The sequence below is a fragment of the Erpetoichthys calabaricus genome, chromosome 17 (assembly GCF_900747795.2).
Source record: "Erpetoichthys calabaricus chromosome 17, fErpCal1.3, whole genome shotgun sequence".
In the NCBI taxonomy this organism is placed as follows: domain Eukaryota; kingdom Metazoa; phylum Chordata; class Cladistia; order Polypteriformes; family Polypteridae; genus Erpetoichthys; species Erpetoichthys calabaricus.
The window spans coordinates 28712241-28737219 of record NC_041410.2 but is presented as its reverse complement, the minus strand read 5'-3'; the positions used below and the strand labels follow the sequence as shown (position 1 = coordinate 28737219).

Genomic DNA, 24979 nt, shown 5'->3' with positions numbered 1-24979 from the left:
TTTGTTTCAGTATTAATCTGACCGACTCACACTTGCTGAAGTTTACCTTGGCCTTACTCTGATGAACACGCACACACACACACACACACGCACACACACACACGTACCCCTCCATGGCCGTGTCAGCTACAGCACCTCCGCTGAAGGCAGCACTGTGGCATCAGCTGAACTCAGAATACAGCTCACTTATCTTTGGCTCTTGCTTCCTCCTTTTTACAATAACATAACTTTAGTTCAGCCATGCTATGTGCCATTTTATGTCACACCTTTTACTAAACCCACCATTTATTTACATTAAGAAAATAAGAGAAGTGCCACACAAACACTCAACTGGGTGCCAGTTTCAGTTTATGTCTGATATGAAAAGCTTGCGGCAGAGGCACATGGTCAGTTCCTCTTTGTTTTCCTTCCTCATCCTTTAAAAAGAAGACACCAAACACCTTTTGGATCTGAGGGTGTGCTTGTTTATGGCATCAGAGCCATGCAGTGATGCCCAAGTAAACAAGGAGCGTTCTGAAGTGCACTCTGTGGTCGGTGTTCTGCATATTTCATCTCTTAATAACCAAAACATAGCATGATGAAGGGCAACAAATAATCTTATTGCTGCTGACAACATCAAGTATCAATTTTTTGACCCATGGCTTTTAGTCCTGGCCCTTGGGAACCTCATGCAGCTGCTAATTGTCATTTTAGCCTTTTTCTTATTTAGATGCTGATTCTTAACTGGATGTATCATATTTCATTTTTATTTATGATGCCATCTGTCCTTTTATGTTCTTGTTTAAAAGCTTTAGGTTTCATGGTCCTGACTGCTTTACCTTCACTGTGTCTATCACCTCTCTGTACACAGACCTTCCTCATGATGAAGGTCTTATGGCCTCAAACAGACATCCATTCCAGGATTCTCCCATAAACACCCTCATCAGAGTGGCAGAGCTGGTTCATACCTTTAATGCCTTCTCTTTTGACAAGTTTTTTCAAAAGTTGCAATGAGTAATAGAGTAGGACCTAGCGATGACAACGTCGTTGTCAGCTGAGTGGCAGAGCAATTCTTTTCTATCTTTTGTACAAGATCTGTACAAATATATATCAACGAATCTGCTTGCGCCTGTTCTTGCTCTAGAAGTCAGCTGCAACAATTCATTAATGATTGTACTGGTTTCCAACCCATCTCTTAGGTTTACAGTCAACGTTTCCACCACAGTGGTACCATTTTTAGGTATCAGTCTTGTTTTTCAGCTTTTCAGGCCTTAAACGCTCTGTGTGTTACAAACCAGCTGAGTCACACTGTTACCTTCTCTACACCTCCTTCCACCCCTGACATACCAAACACTCTGGACCTCTTTCACAGTTCCTTAGAAGACACCCTTCTCAGGACAGGAGTAGGCCTTGTAATGAGCCAAGCCAAACAGTGAGTGAGTACTGAATGGACAGATGAGCTGGGATAACAAGAAGGTCCGTCTTTTCCAAGTTGAGCTGGAGGTGGCGCTCCTTCATCCAGGTTGCAGTAGTCGTGAGAAATGCAGAGATGCTAGCTGATACTGAATGGTCTTCTCGAGGGAATGACAGATACAGCTGTGTGTCATCAGTATGGTACTGATAAGAGAAACCATGGGGCAGGATGATAGGGCCTAGTGAGGGGATGTATAGAGAGAAGAGGAGAGGGCCCAGCACCAATCCTTGAGGGCACACCCCTAGTTGCTCCCTTGACATCTCTCCTTGCCAGGACACATGCCCAAATGGGTAGGTCTTAAACCACCTGAGGGCCGTCCCAGTGATTCCAGGTTCAGAGAGGGTGGCAAGGAGGATCTGGTGGTTGACTGTGTCAAAGGCAGTGGAGAGATCTAGCAGGATGACGACAGATGGCATGTCGGTAAGTAACGCGTAGACAGTGGTAAGTAGAGCCGTCCCTGTGGAATGGCCCCTCTCGAAAGTCTGATTGATTTGAATCAAGCAGTCTGTTCTTAGCAATGGTAACAGGTATAAAACAGATGGAATGGCCTATTGCTATGCCTGTCATTTTTAATTTCAAACTCCCGTGTCATGATAAATATTTAAGAAGAGCTTTCACAGCCGATACAAAAGAAGTCAGAAATCATGCAGTATGCATCACAAATCCCTTCTTAGTCCTCTACCTGTTCAGCGCTTCCTCTGGGGCTGCTAGGTAGTTTGCTTATTCAAAAAGTTGGCACACATTATATTTAGAGTTGAAAGCAGTTTGCTTTTTACTTTTTTGTCATAAGCACTACTCTGTCATAAATATGCTTTTCCTACCAGATTATTAATGCACTCCTACAGTATAAATTGAATTTTAATAGAACTTTAACAGAGCACAGTCACAGCAAATTGTAAAAATCAGTGGTGTGACTGTGCCTGTTAATGTACATATGCTACGCATGCAGATCATTAATAACAATGCATTCAAAGTATTGTAATATAAATAATGACTGCAGCAAGCACTGCGGCTCTCAGGCTGGAATTGAACCACAGGCTGCTGCCATTCTCCTATCCACGGCTTGCTTTTCTTCCTCCTCAGGTCTCTATGACTTGTTCTTGCGGTCAGGAAAGAATCTTCTCAGTTTGTCTTTCTAGAAAACAAAAAAAAAAGATGCAACATTACATGTAACAGAGCCAGCTATATCTCTCTGTTATAATAAAAAAATCTTGCGACGAGATGCGACTTTCTGAAGAGACTTTTTGGAATGAAGTCCCGCAAGATGGAGACTTTTAACATGAGATTCTTTCAAGTCACGTCATACTTACAACCTTTGGGAGCAAGTCCTTGTCATCTAACCTCTCAGTCGTGTGAATGCTTTTGGCAGAAAACACTTCTTGCGCTCTCAGCTCTTATAAATTTTATCAGGACAATAATTTTATACGTTCTAAATGACACGTCAATGACAAAGCGAAGAAGAAAGAGCGGTATGTTGAAAAGAGACCCAAATGCGTTGAAGAGAAAAGAATGCAAAAAAGAACAATAATGTGCAAATTCAGAAAATAAGGAAAGTAATAATCAGCCCGGACCAACTGGAATTGAAAACCTCGCAGGTCTAATTGGGGTCAGGAATAAAAGACAAAGAGTAAAAGACAAAGTAGAACTTCACAAACACGTTCAAAAACGTTGGTGCGATACAATAGCTTTTGCTATGACAATTAACAAATCATAGGGACAAACAATCGAAAAAGTCGGTTTATTTATTAAAGAGAAAGAAGCGATATTCATTCACAAGCAGTTATATGTTGCGTTGTCACCATGTAAGTCCAAACACGGAATCAAAATTCAATGCGATCTTGAAGAAGAGTTAATTCCAAATATTGTTTTTACTGAAGTTTTAGAGTAAAAGTGAAAATAATGCATATGTAACAATACCCATGAAAATGGGTCAGCTTTGCTCTTGTGTCGTCGCTTGAGAACAATGATCTTAGGCAGCCATTTGTTCTAACAGTCCACTGAAGCCTTGCTAGCAGTTGGGGCACATTGGAGTGACTTCCTCGATATTCTGTTTTGAAACGCTGATGTTATGTTTCTCCCCTGATTGGGGTTCATAATCTCATTTCTGGTCTGTTTTGTCTAATTTTGTATATCTATTTGTATTAATGTTTCTTTTGTTTATTATGTATATTGTTCTTTGTGTTTATTTGTAATTGGAAGTAGCACAGATTATGTCCCATGTGTTTTGTGGGTGGTTCCCCAAAGGGCCGGGCCAGCTGCCAATCTCTGCCAGGAATGACCCTCCACCTTTTTTATGGGAGGGTCTGCCATAGTTCCTGGTGGTTCACTATGAATGCGCTAGGGAGTGGAGTGTTTCTCGACTTATCTGTGCCTTGTTATTGCTTTTTTTGAACCTGTGCTCTGTGTTTTGACTGTGATTTTGGATTCTGTATTGGGACTTTGTTTACTGTGAATTACCTTGTCTTTTCGGGCAATTCCTTTATGTGCTTTGGAGCTTTGTGCTTGCACTGCCTTTTGTTAAAATAAACCCTAATGTTTTATAAAGATCTTTCACAGCCCTTTTGGCGTCTAGTTGGGGTTTTAATGGTGTTTTCCCCCCTCTAGTGGGAAATTGTTTGGGGAGTTTTGGGACTTGTGCTTTTGGGATTTCTGCAGCCACGACGGGTGGCACATGAAATGTCTTGTTACCTTGCTTCTGGTGACATGCGAGGCATTATGGAATACAATTACAAAATTCTTTGTCCTACGTATAAAGCCTTAAATGGCCAAGGTCCTGCTGACTTGTCTAAACTTATCACTACTTACAAACCATTAAGATCTCAAGATTCTGGCCTTCTAAAGATTCAAAGGAGTAATATGATAATAGTGGATGTCAAGCATTTAGTTACAGAGCCTAAAGTTGTAGAAAAATAGATAAGAGAGGTCTCTTCAGTCTCAGATTTTAAATTCAGGCTGAAGACTCACAACTTTAGTCTGGAATACCCTGACTAGAGCTGCTAATCAGTGGTGCATATTCCATCTGTGTTTGTTCATAATTTGTATAAGTAATATTCTATTTTACTCTCTATATTTTATTTTGCTTCTTGGTATCCTGATGTGGCACTTGGTGACATTGATCTACTGCCAAGCTGCTCTGTTGTCCACGGAAAAATCATCTCTGATAACTGGGAGCATTGACATCATCGGATAGGAAGATTCTGCTATTAGATTAGATGGCTCAGCACTAACTCTGCTATGGAATGACCAAGATGGGGAAGGTGGCTGCAGTCGCAAGAGACTGTGTCTGACTTTGTCTTTAATGTTATTTATATTTGACTGTGGACCTCCCAATAGATTCTTTCCTCCAAGGATGCTGCTGACTGGATTTTTTGTTTTCATCTCCCCTGATATCAACTGACCATAGTGCTGGGCTTCATTTATGTTAATCTGTTTCAAGCTACTTTGTGTCTTTGTGTATTCATTGTGTGATTAGTAAAGTTTTCATTTGCATTTTAACTGAGAACTTGTCACATCGCTTTGTGCCTACAGTCAGTGAAGAGTGCGATACCAAAATAAACTGATGTTACACATATGCTCCTGAGGACCACCTCTTCAGCTCTGAAGAGGTAAGCAGTTGCATCTTGGGGCAAGAGGGTGCTAGCAGTAGCATCTCCTTTCCCCATAGCATCAAAAAGCAGCAAAGGCAGGACACCTAGCCCCCACTCACAGCGACCTGAGGAGGCAATGCCTCTTTAGGTGCAGACACCATAAAACAGAGTCACTCCTGGAAGGTGGCGTCACATATTGACAGGCATTTGAGGAGGACAGAGCTCCAACTCTTTTGTTAACTTAATATCTATTTGAAGGTTGACTGAAGTCACTTCATTTTCTTGCTTGTGGTTGGTCCCAAAATGCTGTTATTTTTGTTCTGATTAAAAGGGGTGCAATGCCTCACTGCACAATCTATATTGTTGGTCAGAGAGCTAAAGCAAATTGACAACTGTTTGTGAAAGTACATCAAATTGTAACCATAACTTCCTCATTCCAGAAAATGTTGCTTTTACTTTTTCCATCAGTATATATGGCAATAAAGCAAAGTGCAGGAGTAGTGCAGCATCATAAGCTTTGAGATTAAGTGATGCAAAGTCATGTCCAGCATTGTGCTTGAACCTATCACCTTATAGGCCTTGTCACTCTTTGTGACAAGTAACTCATTTTCGTTTTTTAGTAGCTTATGCCAAGAACTTACCTTCTGCGCTCCAGGGTGTTCCATATTTGTAGAAGCCCCATTTGGATGCTTGTTGACTGATGAGTCTTTGATCAATTCATAGGTATTTTCACTGAAGATCCTGTTTGGCTGGACCTGTACTGGAACTTGATCATATGTATTATCCAGCTGAGGTTGTGGCATCTGTGGTCTTGGGACCTCCCAGTGGCATTTTTTCTGGGGCCATAGGGCTCTTGAAGGTACATGCTCATAGCAGTTCTCTTCATGGTCTTGCCAAGCTGGCGGCACCTCTCGGTTGACATCATAGTCGAGGGATGAGTGAGGTGTGGGCTTCAGGGCTGAGTAAAAATTCGAAGGTGCTGCTTCTTCTGGTGGCATCTTTGTGACTGCTTTTAGGGACGTACCTGGAGGTGTGTTGAGCTTGAGGTTTGGTGGCTCAATCAGATTGTCATCCTTTAGTGTCAGAGACTGGCTTCGACGCTCCGCCAAGTTCAGTTCAGAATAGATTGTACCAGTGACTCTGGTGCTCATGTTAGTCATAGAGTAGGTAACGCTCTTCAATGGAGATTCACATGGCTTCTCTTCTGTATACTCTTTATTGCCATCTCTTGTGTTTATTTGGGGCTGTGGACGGGTAATAGTCTGAGAAGATGGCTCCATTTGAGTGGCTGGAGTAGGCTGAGGTAGTGCTCTTCTTTCAAAAGATGATTGTCCAGGGAGGTTCTTAAAAGGTGGATCATGCTTACTCTGAGAAGGAACTGCTTCTTTTCCATGGTCCTGTGGAAAAAAGACGCACAGGTCAGTAGGAGGGATGAGATTTCTGGATCAGTGACTTCTTTTGGGCCAGTAGGTCACACATGTTGAGAGGCTGCCAGTTGGCTTATAATAACCTATGTGTTGTTTTCAAATCTAATATGCTCAATTTAAACTTAACAGAGTTTGAATGAAGAATAATGATCATTTTAACAAATCATGTGAACTAAACCTTCACTGAAATATTTGCACTTTTCTTCCAGAGTGTGTTGTGTTTATTGACACCGCTGTTTCCCAGCTTTTTCACAGGGTTCTCAAAAATGTGTTTTCATATCAAACAGTGTCCCCTGCTGTGTATCTTTAAATTCAGATTCTCAGTGTTACACAGTATAGAAAGCTGTAACCCAAGTCTTACCTGAGATGTTGGGTCCATAGCATCTTGTGATGACCCTGATGTCAGATTCTGAGGTACTCTGCTGTACTTTGGGGGCAAGGCTGGAGGCCTGATATCAACACTCTTTTTATCTGAAATTTCCTTTTCTACTTTACCAATAGGAGCTATGTCAGATTTCTCTTTCCACAAGTCTCTTGCTGCTTTTACGCTGACAATGGCTTTTTTACTCTCTCGATGATTAATTTCATCATAGATCTCGCTGTCAGAGGTCTGTTGACAAAGACAAAAAGAAGATGATGATGCAAAAGCAATTATAATTTTGTATATACTTTTTGTTGCTGCCTTAAATGAAGTGTGGTGCTCTGATGCCAGGGATCTGTGCTGACAATCAGAAGGTTGCAGGTTTGAATCCCATAAATGCCAGAAGTGACTCAGCTCCATTGGGCCCTTATGCAAGGCCCTTAACCTGCAATTGCTTTGTGCTGGGCATGATGTTAAGTTGCGTCCAACCCTGCAATCAGGTCATCCAATTTACAGGGAAAACCTGGGGGTTGGTGGCAGGATTGGCACTCCAGCCTCTGTAACAAACCTCACACTGTTCCAGTATGGTGCTGAGGTGTCACCCGCTGCACTCAGGACCCAATCCAGGTGGTATGTCGTGTGGTAGGTGCGGCAATGTGCTATTGGCACATGCTCCCAACCTACTCTCTCTCTTAAATGAACCTTGTGTTCCACATTTACAGGGAATGGCTTAGAAGTTTGGTGACAATTCATCTCAGGTTTATGTAATTTCCTTGTGCCATGTATGTCCCACCCATCAATGTTGACAACTAAAAACCCAAGAAAACACCTTTATCAACAATGAGACAGCCTGAAAAGGAATGGGAATGGATTCCCTTGAGGCATGAATGTCGATGAAGCCATTGGCCATTAGGGATTTGAATAAAAAATGTTTAGCCAATCTGAAGTTGAAAATTGTTCGGGAAATAAAAAAATGGTCAGCTCCTAAGCCCCATCCACTCCTACCCGAATCATGGTGCGCTTTACAGAAGAAACAAGATTTCGACACAGCCTCCCTGTTAATTTTCAGATTGATTTTATAAATCAGATTTGGATAACTGGATCAAATCAAGTATTATAACAAAGCAACCTGTCACAGACCCATGTAAAATGGGCTTTGAAACTCTTTGTCACCGGTTCTCCTCTTTTTGCACAGTCCAATGATGATGTGCTCCTTGCCTTTTATCACTGTTCCATCGAGAGTGTGCTCACGTACGGACTGTGTGTGTGGTACGGTAGCTGCACTTCCTCAGAAAGGAAAGCGCTCCACAGGGTCGTCAGGACAGCAGAGAGAACAATTGGCTGTACCCTCACCACTCTGGAAGAAATCTACACCTTCTGATGTCTCAAAAAAACAATAGACATTTCACAGGATTCATCACATCCCGGTCATTACCTCTTCCAGCTTTTGCCATCGGACAAGAGATACAGAGCAATGAAAACCAGGTGAAACCGCCTTAAAAACAACTTTTATCCAAAAGCAATCATGGCCCTGAACTCAGAATAAAACTGTTCCATATCATTCTCCCAATTTGCAATATAGATCTTAAGTCAACCAGTGCAATTTGTACATTTAACCAGTACAATTTGTACATTTAACCAGTGCAATTTGTATATTTTGTAAAGTACTTTTATTACTATTCGGTTTGTTATTATTTTCTCTCTTCTTGTCTTTTTAACTCTTATGCTTCACACTGAGTCGACTGCACCTTCAATTTCGTTGTTGCTTTGTAAAAGTGACAATGACAATAAAGTATCTATCTATCTATCTATCTATCTATCTATCTATCTATCTATCTATCTATCTATCTATCTATCTATCTATCTATCTATCTATCTATCTATCTATCTATCTATCTATCTATCTATCTATCTATCTATCTATCTATCTAAGCACACCATCAGAATACAGTAAGTGTTCCCATACTAGCAGTTGTGTCTTTTATAACACTGGCATGGAGGCAGCAGTGGCGGTAAAATCAATCAGTGGGCAAACAATGCAGAGTGATATTTTAGTCAAACTGAGATACTGGAGTGTGTAGTATTGGCACCCTAAGAAAAGAAGTGTTAGGACTTTCTTAGATTAGGGACATGATAAGGTGAGTACAAGAAGTAAGTTTAGCACCATCTACAGTGGATTCAGACCCCTTCCTTTCTGCACAATTTATTGTATTGTAGGTTTATTTGTGAAATGGATACATGTTCCATTTTTTCACATCAGTCTACACTAAATAACCCTTAGTGGACATAGTGGAACCATGGCTTTAGAAATGTGTGCAAATGTATTAAAAAACCAGAACTGGAATCTTTCATTCCTATAAGTATTCAGATGCTTTGCTGTGGTACTCCAGATTGTGCTTAAGTGCATCCTGTTTGCTTTAATTATCCTTGAGATGTGTCGAGAACTTGTTTGGACATCATTTGGAAAGACACACACCTTTATATATAAAGTCCTATAATTCACACTACGTATGATGACAAAGAGCAAGCCATAAAGTTCAAGGAACCCTCTGTAGACCTCCATGACAGAAATGTGGTGATGCATACATCAGGAAAAGGGTATAAAAATATTTTTAAATATTTTTGATATTTAATATTTCTAATTAAATTTATAATAATATTTTAAAAAATATTTTTAAACCTTCAAGTGTTCCCAGGACCACAGTGGCATCAATAATATGCAATGCAAGAAGTTTGGAACCATCAGGAATCTTGCTGGAGTTGGTTATTTGGCTAAACTGTGTAAATATAGGTAGGCAAGAAGGGCCTTGGTCAGGGAGTTGACCAAAAACCCAATGGTCACTCTAACAGAGTTTGAGAAGAACTCTGCTGAGATGGGAGAACTTACTGGAAGGATGACCATCTCATTATAGCAGAGAGGCTAGATGGAAGTCACTCTTGAGTAAAAGGCAGATGACAAGCCACTTGGACTTTGACTTTGTCTAAAAAATCAAAAAGTTAACTCTTTGGGCAGAATCTAAGTACTAAGACTAGTGAAGACCAGGCACTGCTCATCGCCTGTCTAACACCATCCCTACAATTAAGCATGGTGGTGGCAGCATCATGCTATAGAGGTGCTTCTAAGTGGCAGGAACAGGAAGCCTGGTCAGAATTGAGGGAACAGTTAATTCAGCCAAATACAGAAACAGAGAAAACCTGCTCCATAGTGTACAAAAACAGAGACTGGAGCAACGGTTCACCATTAAGTACAACAATGACCCAAACAGACAGCCAAAACAACACTGGACTGGCTTCAGGAGATGTCTCTCTCTGTCCTTGTGTGGCCCAGAAAAAGCACAGACTTAAACCTAATAAAACGTGTGGAGAGACCTGAAGATAGCAGTTTATAGACTCTTCCCATCCAATTCTAGAACTCAATAAAATGTTACATAAACTCATTTAAGTGACTTAGCTACGGCATAAATTCTGTTCTTGGTGCTCAGACCATATGGTGAAAAAATACATCTTCATATTGGTAGCCACGTGAATGTTGTGAGGGTCTTAATGGGACTGATTATAAAACTCCTCAGGTCAGTCACTAATGCAGTCTCTGCATTCTGCTGTAAGAAAACACAAAAAGAGAAGCACGACTGACATCATTTCAGAAATCACCTCTTACGGTTCAGCCAGACTTATTGCCTTGGCTTATGTTAATTTCTTATGTAGTTAATGTTTTCAGTGTTGTTTACCAATCCTCCGTGCTTCTTGGTTCCTGTTTTCTATTCTTTCATATAACATATTGTTCTTTGACTTTCCTTTCTTTAGTTATTCAGCTTGTAAATTCTATGTTTCTATGAGCAGAAGTATTCTGCTATGGCCCTTGTATTTTGTTTGTGGTACCCCAGGAGACAGGAAAAATGCCAACTTTAAATAATCAAATTTTAATAGTATGTTAAAAGGTATAAAGCATAAAAATGTCTCTGCAACTTACATGTAATAATTTTTAAGAAAAAAAAATACCTGGCCATGATTATTGGCACCCTTACAAAAGAACTACATTCATGTTACAGTAAAGCTGCACTCACCTGTGAGCAACTGTCAGTACTCACATGACATGAATTAACCAATGAGTGATGGCTTTCATTTTTAAGAAAAACGCCAACTCTTTGTTCCTTTTTCACAATAGTGAAGAGAATACAGCTGCATGAAAAGCCATTAGCACCAAATACCAGAATACAAAATAGATGAAAAGGGTACATGGCCATCTCCAAAGACCTGTGACTATAATTTTACTGCTCAGGGAACTGTCAAAAACCTCCCAGGACATGGTGGGAAAATGGAAAAGGACCCAAGGAGTCTACAGATGTCAGTGTGATCTGTTGAAAATATATATAAAAAAATACTTTTTGGGCGGCATGGTGGTGCATTGGTAGCGCTGCTGCCTCGCAGTTAGGAGACCTGGGTTAGCATCCCGGGTCCTCCCTGCGTGGAGTTTGCATGTTCTCCCCGTGTCTGCGTGGGTTTCCTCTGGGTACTCCGGTTTCCTCCCACAGTCCAAAGACATGCAGGTTAGGTGCATTGGCAATCTTAAATTGTCCCTAGTGTGTGCTTGGTGTGTGCTTGGTGTTTGCTTGGTGTGTGGGTGTGTTTGTGCCCTGCGGTGGGCTGGCACCTTGCCCGGGATTTGTTCTTGCCTTGCGCCCTGTGTTGGCTGGGATTGGCTCCAGTAGACCCCTGTGACCCTGTGTTAGTATATAATGGGTTAGATAATGGATGGATGGATGGTTAACTTGTTTGCTGTATCATCATTTATTCTGATCTGGGTGTGTGTGTACGTGTGTGTGTGCACACCCTGCGGTGGGCTGGCGTCCTGCCCAGGGTTTGGTTCTTGCCTTGCGCCCTGTGTTGGCTTGGATTGGCTTTAGCAGACCCCCGTGACCCTGTACTTAGGATATAGTGGGTTGGATAATGAATGGATGGAAAATACTTTTTAAAAACCATGCTTATATTAAGTTAAAACGTGTACTAAAAAGTAAAAAATAAGTCTGTCATACATCACTCATAAAATAAAAGCGTGGGCGCTTTTGCTAAGATTTTAAGAAGTGTTTTATGAATGTTGATTAATGAAAAAGTGCACACACTTTTAATTTTACGAGTGATGTATGAGAGATTTATTTTTTACTTTTTAGTACACTTTTTAAAGTAATTTAAGCGTGGTTTTTAAAAAATATATATATATATATATATATATATATATATATATATATATATATATATATATTAATTTCAACTTCTTTGTCTTGGGTTTGTTTTAGGCCATAGAGAACCCCACTGCTCAACGATGGACATAAAAAGGCCCAAATCCACCTTGAGAAACCACAACACTTCTAGGAAAATGTTCTGTGGACAGATCAAACCAAAATGGAGCTCTTTGGCAATGCAGACTGTGGTGGAGTGTAAAATAATAATAATAATAATAATAATAATAATAATAATAATAATATCTAGCATAGAGGTTGATAAATATTTACTATGTTTGTATTTGTTAAATTAGTTTTATACTTGTATAATGGTTAAAAGGCAAGGAAGCTGGACAAACCAGTTTTTTCTCTGCCTTCAGAGTTTCATCGATAATAATTGACCAAAGATGGCCTAATGTTATGACTTAATTGCGTCCTTTCTTTCTTGTTTTTGTTTGAAACAGGAACAAAGTTGGACTTGAAAAATGGTTTGTGCCTGACCTGTTTCATTGGTGAATGATCCAGGAAGTGTCCATGAAATGTGAGTGTGTGTGTGTGTGTCTGAAGTGGCAGAGGGACATTAACTGGCTTGCAATGGCATGCTCTTTCTACCATTTTCCATCCTGAAGAGAGCTGACTAGAAATGAACTAACCAGAAAGACTTTAATGTAACTATAAGCCTTTGTGCCACTTGAAACCACACATTTAGCAATATCACATAGTCTTTGTTTGGAACCAACACAACACACTTTGCTTCCTTACAGTTTTGGAATATTTCTTATAACACATAATTAAATGTGTAACTCTTTCTCCTGTGTGTTCTTTTACTCAAATTGAGGTTGTAGAAGTAAAAGGAAAAGTCAGAGGAACTGATGAACTACAGTATCTGACAGTGTGGTAAGTGTATGGGACATAATAAAGAGTATGAAAAGGGGAAAATAGGGTCACCCACAGACCCCACTATGACAAATAATGCATTTGTAGGCAAAGAAATGAAGCCTAAAAGGAAAAGAACACTCTTCTAACAGTTAAATATGGTGGAGGTTTCATAATGTAGTGTGAGACCTTGAACATATTAAAGGAAGCATGAAGCCAGAGGCTTACTGAAGCATTTTGAAGAAAAATGCACTACCTAGTGTCCGAAAGCAATGTCTGGGTCATGAGATCATGAGATCTCCAGCAGGACAATGGGCCAAGACATATACCCAAAAGTACAAAAGAATGAATAAAAATGCAAAAATGAACTGTTTTAAACTGGCCAATGATGAGTCCTGATCTTAGTCGAATCGAGAACCTTTGGAAAAAGCTGAAAACCGCCTTTGGTGAAAGGAATCCCATGAAACACGAATGAGTTGGAACAAATCACAGCTGTAGAGTGAAACGTTTGGAGGCTGTCTGCACTGCCAAGGGTTGTGCAATGAAATGTCAGTGAAGGGTGCCAATAATCAGATCTTTCTTTTCTCAGAAATTCACAGACATTATCTGTTGTTGTATGCCTTTGAACATACTATCGCCATATTACTATGATATACAGTTGCCATATTTCCAGTTATGCAAGGGTGCCAATAATGTTGGCCACAACTGTACACATGGCCACATTTTAGTCATTTTTTGCTTCACCCACTGGGCTCAAGCTGGTAAGTGGAAGGTGGTATGTCACAAATAAAGGCTAAACTCTTTGCTTACTGGGTGGGATTTAATGGAGAGGGGGGCACAAGAAAAGGAGGAAACGTCTGCTGAGAATGCAACCGAGGCCTACATATTTCCCCCAGTTTTGTGGATATCCTACTTTGCATGGAAGAAATTCAGTTCAGTTTATTCTTTAATAGCATTGCTCCCTGTAGACAGGCTCAGAGTGCTTATGAAGATTTACAAATACAATACTTCATTAAAACTGTGACAAATGGATGCTTAAATGCTCTCGTGCCAATATGTATAAGACCAAAGCAAATTTATGCCTGATGATTTGGCACCCAGGGAGGTAGTGCTAAAGAACACTCCTAATGGAGACAGTAACAAAGGAAATAGAGCAATGAGAAAGACACTACAATGCATCATCATTACAATATGCCACACAGAAAGTTTCTCCTAGTCTATTTCTATATGCTGCTTTCTTACTTTTTTCTGATGAAGACTACTGCTGGTATGTATGTAATGAATAATACAGAATATCAAGTTAAAGTCTATCATAAAATGCTTCCACATCACAATGTCTCATCTTTCTCATTTGCTCTCGGTACTTGCTTTATCTTTTGTTTATTTTCGCTTCTTTTGCATACAGTACCTGACTGCAGGGCATTGTGAGATACTCTCCAAATGGCTCAATTGCTGTTGTCCTGTAGAATTCGAGCAAGGCAGGTAGGGTCTCATGTGTCTCAGTGTCTCCAGACACGATGAAATGTCCATTCTTGTTCTGGTTGATGACAAAGTGGCGGCAGCGATCTTTACCCCTGTAACAAGCAATAGCCTGCAGTCAGAGTTTAAAACCTATCTACCAATTTTATTTTGCAGGAAAGAAGGGGAAACCAACAACAGTAAGAAAACATACTGGCAGCTGCCATGGAGCTTTCTGTCTCTGCACCATAGATCATGGCATCACACTCTCATTGCACGCCTTTCAAATTGGACTCACGGGTCACCAACAAAGACAAGTGGTCACTTACAAGCAGCTACTTGATGCAGTGGCTCCTCAATACTGCCATCTACAGGTAAGTTATTTGAAGGCAGTGGTAGAAAAGGTGTTGGTATGCTACGCACCTCAGCACAGGAATTCTGTGTCTCGCATTTTCTCTGGAGAGTTCAGGAAATGAAATACATGAGGCCAAACGTAAGAGTATAAGTACGGACAAAATGCAAACTGTAAGAGCCAATCTCAGAAAGTTAAAGCTTTGGGTTAGTCTGTGCTTAATTTGAGTAGAATATAAATTTCTTTCATAGTCATAGACAATGGTTTAGTTTTTTCCCCCCTGTAAGTTAATATGAGATAGAACTTTCTTACTATAATTAAGATACAGTGTGATAGTTAGTTGATGTTTAGAACGGGTCCCAGTGCACAGGGACTTGAAAGACCCACTTTCAGCATAGAAATTGGATTGGCATACAGTTTTCTGACACTTCTTAAAAGAGAGAGAGAGAGGTTAAGAGCACGCACTGATACAGCGCATTGCTGCACCCACCACACCACATGACGAACCAACTCAGGATCCCAGATTGGGACCCAAGTGCAGCCATGCGACGGGTGACACCTCAGCACCACACTAGTTCAGATGGAGTGAGGTTTTTCGATGGTGGCCGGAGTGCCAATTCTGCCACCAACCCCCAGGTTTTTCCCTGCAGGTCGGAGGGCCCACATGCAGGGCTGGATGCAGATTAACGTCATACCCAGGACGGAGCAATTGCAGGTTAAGGGCCTTGCTCAAGGGCCCAACGCAGTAGACTCACTTTTGGCATTTTATGGGATTCGAACCAGCAACCTTCCGATTGCCAGTGCCCTAGCCTCAGAGCCACCACTCTGCTCCAATTTCTTAATTTGAATAGAATATAAATTCATTTCATAGTCATAGACAATAGTATAGTCTGTTCCCCCTGTTAATTAGTATAATATAGAACTTTCTTGCTATTAAGATACAGTGTGATAATTGAGTTAGTTAATGTTTAGAATAGGTCCCAGTGCCAGCAGGGACTTAGAAGACCCACTTACAGCATAAAAATGGGACAGGCATACAGTTTTCTGACACTTCTTAAAAGGTTCAGAAACATTTAGAAGTGATTTTGTAACAATTAGAAATGAAACAAGATTTATAAGCTTTGAACAGAACTTCTCTTAAACAAGAACTTTTCTAATTTTTGCTATTTCAATTTTCTCTTTTTTTGTGTGAACTGTCTTACTTTGAATTTTTACTAAGGTTTTTAAAAACAAAGATATTTTGTCTGTAGGATCATTTTGACGTGTCAGGCTTTTGCTGGATCCCATTTACAAACGGGAGCTGCTGAACTTTGGTAATTTTGGGTAAGCACAGCTACACAAACATTAGGTTAACTCCTCAAGACTTACAGACACCTCAAAATCGCAGCATGATGAAGTATGGCACAGTACCACAAGAGATTCTGTTAAAAGCTTCTCCATAGACCCTGTAGCTGAGAAGAAAGGCTCCAACCTGAAATCTGCATGACTGCATTTGGCATCCCCTGACACCATAACTATTTAGAATTCTTTGAATTCTTGTAATTTTTGGTGTCATTACTTTTTTGGGGTTTGTTTTCAGTGTAATTGTCTCGTCCTCTATCACTACCATCCATCCATCCATCCATCCATCCATCCATCCATCCATCCATCCATCCATCCATCCATCCATCCATTATTCAACCCGCTATATCCTAACTACAGGGTCATGAGGGTCTGCTGGAGCCAACACAGGGCACAAGGCAGGAAACAAAACCCCTTGATGATGACTACAAATCCTTATTTTTGGCATTAAAATGAGTACAGTTTTTTTTAAATTTATTTTAATCACATATTTGTATTTCTATTTCAGCTTTTATGAGTCAAGGCTGTGCAGCACAAACCACTGAAGAGGCATGAAAACGTCCAGCACCACTGCTGCTCTTAAAGTTAGCTATTATAATTAAACAAAGCACATTAATATCAGAAATGCATCGAGCACAAGACATTATTTTGATCAGAACTGGGCTGAGAGCCCCCTGGTAACCCTAACTTTGAAAAGGCCACAAAGGAAGCCTCATCTGTCCTCTTTCCATTTTGTGGAAAAAAAGCCAGCAGTATTACAGCTTGATTTCAAAGAACTGCAAAAACCTGATACAATAAGAACAGGCATACAGAAAATATTTTTTTCAATTGTTTTCCTTTCTCACGTTTTCCAGCAAACACCTCGCCTCGTAGCTCGTGCTACTCCTGGACAGATTCAGAGCCTTGTGTTTGGGTCATGCAGTGTATGTGGTCTGCCCGTGCTGTCCATGTTGTTGTGGCTTGTGCTTTGTCATCTCAAAGCTGTTTGATTCTAAATTTGAAGTGTTGCTGTTTCAGTTTAGGCAGTTTACAGCCCAAGTGAAGGCTTTCAGTTTATTTAATGTTTAAATCTGTATTGCTGTGTTTCGTCAGACGATGAATATGTCAGATGGTAACACAGTTCTCAGCTGACAATGAAGACAGACCAGGCGCTATCATTTCATTGTGCAGGTGATTTTGTTCTGATGTGAAAAGTGCTTAAACTTGAATGTTTCACTAGTCATTAGCAAAAGAGGAACAGATCGTATTAGTTAGGTAAGCTAATGTTAACATTCGAGAAGTCTGCACACCATAAAAATGGCCCTATCGATATAGATAAAATAGAATGTCTGACTGGCTCTACCAGGGGTCACCAATTCCAGTCCTGGAGGACCACCATGGCTGCAGGTTTTCATTCTAACCCTTTTCTTAATTAGTGACCTGTTTTTGCTGCTAATTAACTTATTTTGAATTCATTTTATTTGACTTGCTCTTGAAGACTCAGACCCCTTAATTGTTTCTTTTTCCTTAATTAGCAGCCAAACAATAATGAGATACAAAATGAGCCAAAACAACTGGTGTCCATCACACAATATCTGAAAATAAAGAAAGATGAAGGTCTCAGGAATGTCGATCTGCTCACATCCCCAAAACATTTTAACAGTGCTCTTAGAAAAGAGAAAATCAACAATTTCAGAAATGTCTACTAATGCACCATGAGAGCAGCAACTTCTTCTTCATCTTTCAGCTGCTCCCGTTAGGGGTCACCACAGCGGATCATCACCACATCCATAAACCTCCTCATAGGCCTTCCTCTTTTCCTCTTCTCTGGCAGCTCTATCCTTAGCATCCTTCTCCCAATATACCCAGCATCTCTCCTCTGCACATGTCCAAACCAATGCAATCTCACCTCTCTGACTTTGTCTCCGAACTGTCCAACTTAAGCTGACCCTCTAATGTACTCGTTTCTAATCCTGTCCATCCTCATCACACCCAGTGCAAATCTTAGCATCTTTAACTCTGCCACCTCCAGCTCTGTCTCCTGCTTTCTGGTCAGTCCCTCCATCTCCAGCCCATATAACATATCTGGTCTCTCTACCATCCTGTAGACCTTCCCTTTCTTTTTTTTTCTTTCTTTTTAATTTTATTGTAATCATTCCATACAAATAGATCAATTGTTACAAAAAATAGGATTGTAAATAAATCGACCCCCACCCCTGAAAGAGAGAATGACCAATGGGGTAAACCTTAAAGCTTGTAAACATACATAGACTGATTAGTTTAATAGGGCAATAGAGGTGAATGGAGAAGAGAAAGAAATGTGGAAATGTCTTGAGATAATTGCTTCCCCGGTGCTTTAAGAGCTTATTCTAAAATATTATTGATTAGATCCTGCCAGGTTTTGAAAATGTGCTGTACAGAACCTCTAACTGTATATTTGATTTTTTCCAATTTCAAATAGTATAAAACATCGGTTTCCCACTGACTTAAAAGAGGAGAATTAGAATTCTTCCAGTTTAGCAAAATAAGTCTGCGTGCCAAAAGTGTAGTGAATGCAATCACAGTTTGCTTGTCCTTCTCCACTTCAAGTCCATCTGGAAGAACACCAAACACAGCTGTTAATGGGTTAGGAGGGATTGTGACACCAAGGCTGTCTGAGTGGCACTTACAAATTTTGGTCCAAAATGATGTTAATTTGGCGCAGGCCCAAAACATGTGACCCAGTGAGGCTGGGACTTGATTGCAGCGTTCGCAGGTTGGATCTTGCCCTGGAAACATTTAAGCGAGACAGATATGCTTGATATATAATTTTGAATTGAATAATTGTATGCTTTGTGCATATGGAGCTCGAGTGAATTCTCTGCATTGCTACTTTCCACTCCTTTTCTGATATATTAAGAGATCTTTTTCCCATTGTACTCTTGGATCTTTGAAAGGGAGGGACTGTAGAATAATTTTATATATTGCAGAGATGGTGTTTAAGTCCTCGAAATTGAGCAGTATTTTTTCCGGCATGGAGGAGGGTGCAAGATGAGAAAAATTGAGCAGGTTCTGTTTAACAAAGTTCATAATTTGAAGATAGTGAAAGAAATGTGTAGCTGGAAAGTTAAATTTGGAATGTAATTGTTCATATAATGCAAAGATGTTGTCTATATAAAGATCTCTGAGCAATTTAATCCCAAATCTTTTCCAGATATTAAAAACAGCATATGTTTGCGAGGGTTGAAACAGGTGGTTCTCTTGCAGAGGTGCCACAGATAAAAGCTTCTCCATCTTAAAATGCTTCCTACATTGGTTCCATATTCTGAGTGAGTGAAGCACAATTGGGTTGTTAGTATATTTGCAATAACTTGCATTTATTGGAGCGCAGAGCAGGAAATATAAAGAAGTACTGCAGGATTTTACTTCTATTGCAGACCAAGCCTGTGTATGTTCATCTATTTGTGTCCAGATTTTTATGGCTTGTATGTTTGCTGCCCAGTAATAAAACTGAAAGTTGGGTAGAGCCATGCCACCTTCTGCCTTAGGTCTTTGTAGGGTCGCTCTTTGGATACGTGGATGTTTTGAGTTCCAAATAAATGAGGTTATAGTTGAATCTAATTGCTTAAAAAATGATTTATTGCTGTATATTGGAATGTTTTGAAATAAAAGAAGAAGCTTCCCTTTCACTCTTGCTGTTATCCGTCTGTCACAAATCAACCATGAGAGCAGCAACAAGCCATGGAATAAAAGAGCGGGTTTAATTAACAACAAGAATCAGCGCCTAATTAAGCAACTGGTTGGAGTGAAATTGGTTGGAGTTTGAGGCCCTCGGTTGGACTTCTGTTGGCTCACTCACTTCACATTTCATTTCTGTTTGGGTGCCATTTAAGGAAAACAATGAAGCAATTCAGAGGAACGATGAAGACATTCAGGAGAACAAATCTTATAAAAGCAATTCAATTAAAATGAATTCACAAGAAGTTAATTAGCAGTACAAACAAGGCTCTCATTAAGAAAAGGGTTACAATGAAACCTGCAGCCATGGTGGTCCTCCAGGACCGGAGTTGGCAACCCAATCCTACACTCTCTGACCAATCTGCAACACATTTTCATAGTTGCTCTCTGAGACCATACAGACAAGAAAGACTACTTTGGATCCCAAAATTTTGACCCGGGTGGGATCCCAGTGTTTTTTTTCCCCCGTTTGTGCTGCAGTTTGCACACCAGTGCCACCTTCAGGCTCAGACCAAGTAAAACATCCGAACAGGGTGAAAACAGACTAGCAGATGGAATGATCAGAGCTTAACATTACTTACAAGGGGCAATGCTCTGTGCTGCTTCTATCTACTGAAATATAAAAAGGAGTATCATGCACTTTAGCAGGGGTTTGTTGCGTGAGGCTTGATGGAGAGTGAAAGTGCAGCACCCTAAAGAAAAATCAAAAGGGTGCTTGTTTAACTCCTGCTTTGTCAGCTTTTCTTTATAATTTAAGCACTACAAAGTCTCCACCTCAAAGTAAGAGACGAGTCAGACATTACAGCATTTATGGTTACAACCCGGCAAGGACTCCAGTCGGACCCAAAAAGAACAAAGGCATTGATAGAGAAGCAGTGTGGATGACGGATGGGACAGCTGGCAATAACAACAGGGTCACTACTTAAAAAAACACATACAGTAAACCTTTGCTTTTCTTTCTTAACCCATTCTACAAATATACCTGGGCAATGCCAGGAATTTTGGCTACTAAACCTTTAAAGGAACATACGGGCTAGCTAAATTGTGCTAGGTAGGGTAGCTCTTCATGGTGCTAAGGGGAGAGGATAGAATTGCCAACGTGCTCTGCATGACATTAAACATCTACTTCCTTCACATTGTTCTTCCTAACTCCCTTAATCCAATCATTGAGTTGCAAGGAGTCACTAGACAGCGGCCAAATGCATGCACACGTCATCCTCACTGACTGTCGATAGACCAATTTAGAGTTATCTATTCACTTAATTCTTTGGGATGAGGGAGGAAACCAGAACAGCAAGAGACAACTCCATATAGACTGTGACCAGTTTGAGATTTTCATCAAGTCTACATGGAGCTGAAAGGTGGCAGCATTAACCATTGTGCCACTTTAGCAATCCACAAATACATTGAAACATCCGTACTCTATACTGTCACGCACATGTATGTAGGGAGTGTGCCGCTGGTACTGGCATAATGGTGGATGGAGGAAAGGATGAAGGTGATGCATGGCCACTAACCTCATATCTATTTCCTTACCTACACTGAAGGAGATGTCTGGCTTTCATATCCTAAGCTCTGTCCCTCCTGGTCCCCGCCTTATATAAATCCGACATTCATTGTGGACTGTGATTACACCAAGACCTAAGATAAGCGACTGTAATGTGCTAATGACCAGTATGTGGTGCCTTTTTTGTTGATTTTATTTCTCTTTTCCTTTTAACATTCAGGACATTATACGTTGTTTTCCCAGGGACCCAAATACTTTTTATGCCTTCTTATCTTTATTTTGCAAAACCAACACTCTCATTTGCACACAATATATACTCACTTATATAGTTAGTCTTATAACCAGATTGTTTAATGGAAGCTTAGAAAGTGAGAGGATGCCTGAGGAGTGGAGAGGAGAAGAAGTGTACTGGTGCTGATATTTAAGAATAAGGGGGATGTGCAGGACTGCAGTAACTACATGGGAATAAAATTGATGAGCCATAGCATGAAGTTATGGGAAAGAGTAGTGGAAGCTCGGTTAAGAAGTGAGGTGATGATTAGTGAGCAGCAGTATAGTTTCATGCCAAGAAAGAGCACCGCAGATGTGATGTTTGCTATGAGGATGTTGATGGAGAAGTTTAGAGAAGGCCAGAAGGAGTTACATTGCGTCTTTGTGGACCTGAAGAAAGCATATGACAGGGTGCCTCGAGTGGAGCTATGGTATTGTATGAGGAAGTCGGGAGTGGCAGAGAAGTACGTAAGAGTTGCACAGGATATGTACGAGGGAAGTGTGACTGTGGTGAGGTCTGCGGTAGGAGCAACGGATGCATTCAAGGTGGAGGTGGGATTACATCAGGGATCGGCTCTGAGCCCTTTTTAATTTGCAATGGTGATGGACAAGTTGACAGACAAGATTAGACAGGAGTCCCCTTGGACTATGATGTTTGCTGATGACATTGTGATCTGTAGCGAGAGTAGCAAGCAGGTTGAGGAGACCCTGGAGAGGTGGAGATATGCTCTAGAGAGGAGAGGAATGAAGGTCAGTAGGAACAAGACAGAATACATGTGTTTAAATGAGAGGGAGGTCAGTGGAATGGTGAGGATGCAAGGAGTAGAGTTGGCGAAGGTGGATGAGTTTAAATACTTGGGATCAACAGTACAGAGTAACGGGGATTGTGGAGGAGAGGTGAAAAAGAGAGTTCAGGCAGGGTGGAATGGGTGGAGAAGAGTGTCAGGAGTAATTTTTGACAGATGGGTATCAGCAAGAGTAAAACAGAAGGTCTACAGGACGATAGTGAGACCAGCTGTGTTATATGGGTTGGAGACGGTGGCACTGACCAGAAAGCAGGAGACAGAGCTGGAGGTAGCAGAGTTAAAGATGCTAAGATTTGCATTGGGTGTGACGAGGATGGATAGGATTAGAAATGAGGACATTAGAGGGTCGGCTCAAGTTGGACGGTTGGGAGACAAAGTCAGAGAGGCGAGATTGCGTTGGTTTGGACATGTGCAGAGGAGAGATGCTGGGTATATTGGGAGAAGGATGCTAAGGATAGAGCTGCCAGGAAAGAAAAAAGAGGAAGGCCTAAGAGAAGGTTTATGGATGTGGTGAGAGAGGACATGCAGGTGATGGGTGTAACAGAACAAGATGCAGAGGACAGAAAGATATGGAAGAAGATGATCTGCTGTGGCAACCCCTAACGGGAGCAGCCAAAAGAAGAAGATACACTCACTTATATGACAGGATGTATCCAATTGTCCGATCACTCAGTCGGATGATGAAATTTCCAAGCAGCTTGTCTTTCAGCTGATCTTCAGCTTGCCTGTGAAAGACAAAACATTGGCAGTATTGTTCTTTTTTTGCTTCCACTCCAGCACAAAGCCTGTTATAACAGTTCTGTCTCTTGAGTAGGTTACCAGTTACCATTCAAACAGAAAGACCCACAAGTGAAAGTCACCAGTCCTGTAGAACTGGTCTAAAATAGTCCATTGTGAATGAATATGGGGTGAATACTGTATGTGAGGGTGTCACATTGTAAGTCATGCATGAAAAGTCCCCTCTCTTAGGTTCAGAATCTTTGGAGTAAGGGTGATGCTATGTCCACCACCCCTGTACAGTTACAGTATGTCACATGTGGTGAATGTCTTGGCAGTGGACTATCTAACAGATAACTCAAATATACAGCCTTTGAGGAAGAACCTCTAAAAATAAGACACATTTTATTAATAAAGGAAAGATGCTTCATTATAAGAGGACTGGAGCAAAAGGGTTAAGAATGCCTGGCATGAAATAACTTAACCGATAACAGAATGTTACTTTGTAATGCTAATTTATTCATTTACTCATTCACTTTGGAAAACATGGAGGTATAGGAGTTAGCTCTACTGCCTCACAACTTCATTAGACAGGGTTTAAATGCTGACAGTGCCGCTGTTAAAGTGTATGTTCTACCTGTATCTGTATGAGCTTTCTCTCTGGCTGGTCTATTTCTTTTTGTTTTCTCAATCTCCACACAGATGCACAGTTTAGGCTGACCGATGACTCCAAACTGTCCTGTTATGAGTAAGCATGAGTATATGGGCAAGTTTGACTTGCAGTGCACTGGGACCTAATCCACGTTTTCTACCTATGTGTGCAGTGCCAACACTGGACCACTGGAACACTGAATTGGAGTAAGCAGCTTCACAGTGCATTCATGTATTTTCTGAACCCAGTAATTCCAACAGAAGGACACAGAGAGTCCAAATCCAGCAAATATAGAGTATGAAATTTACTCTAAGTTTAAAAGTTCTGAATTTTACACTTGGCTACTGTGTGTAATGAAGTGAATAAAAGCGACCTAATTCATTTGACATTGCATAGATTCTTTCACCGTAGTTTATGTGGGCTCAAGGCATTTGAACTCCATCAAGGAGACCCAACTCATACAAACATTGCCAAATCTCTCTACATCCTAAGAACATTACTCCATTCCACAAAGTAGCCAATAGACACCAAATTTCGCTGAGTGACAAAGATTCAGAATGATCTCTAGTTAGAGCCACCATTGTAGTAAGACAAATGTCGATCCTCACACCTAAAATCCAAACGAAGCCCTGACAAAGCCCAAGACGCCATTCCAGATATCACACTACATAGAAGAGAGGCACTGCACCTCGGCCGAAGAAAAGTGGAAGTAAAATAAGAAGATGCTTACTTTCTAGAAATGGAGCCACGGAACCACTCTGGTAAACTGCCATTGTGGAGGATTAGGGGAGCCTGGGTCTCCATGAACCATTTAAGTGCCAGCTCCTTCAGCGTGCTGTTGGCAGATGCATTTTCAGTGTCCCCGAAAGGCTCTGAACGCTCCATCTTCTGTGGCACAGAACTAGAGGCTAAGGTAACAGCAGCAGAACACACGCAAATACAGCTGCTCATTTGCTTACAGCCTTTTCTTTAAATGGACTCATTGTTTCACTGCCATAAACCCCTCATCACGTGAACCACAGGCTGTGATGTCTACAGACGCAAGCCGGACAAAACCTGAAGATTTCTTTCACCGGGAACTCTTGATATTTTTGTCTTTCCTCTGTGCTAGTCATGTCTTTACTTTTTCTTGCTCATCCGCATTCATTTTCCTACCTGAAATAATCCTTGATTTCTTCATTGTGCCATATTGAGCTAGATTTACTCCAGTCTGAGGTTAATATAAAAGGCACCATTCTAGCCCAGGAGACTCCTCCA

General features: G+C 40.8%; 1 protein-coding gene across 1 annotated transcript; it reads right to left on the bottom strand.

The window, feature by feature from the left end:
* Positions 1 to 2195: 2195 nt before the first annotated feature.
* sh2d7 (SH2 domain containing 7) lies at positions 2196 to 24643 on the bottom strand. Its single transcript, XM_028823354.2, has 6 exons — positions 24453 to 24643; positions 22989 to 23078; positions 14332 to 14497; positions 6829 to 7077; positions 5682 to 6437; positions 2196 to 2588 (listed from the first exon to the last, which is right to left on the bottom strand). Exons 1-6 carry the CDS (start codon positions 24605 to 24607, stop codon positions 2541 to 2543), a joined length of 1464 nt encoding a protein of 487 aa, XP_028679187.1. The 5' UTR covers positions 24608 to 24643; the 3' UTR covers positions 2196 to 2540.
* Between the last annotated feature and the right edge of the window lie 336 nt (positions 24644 to 24979).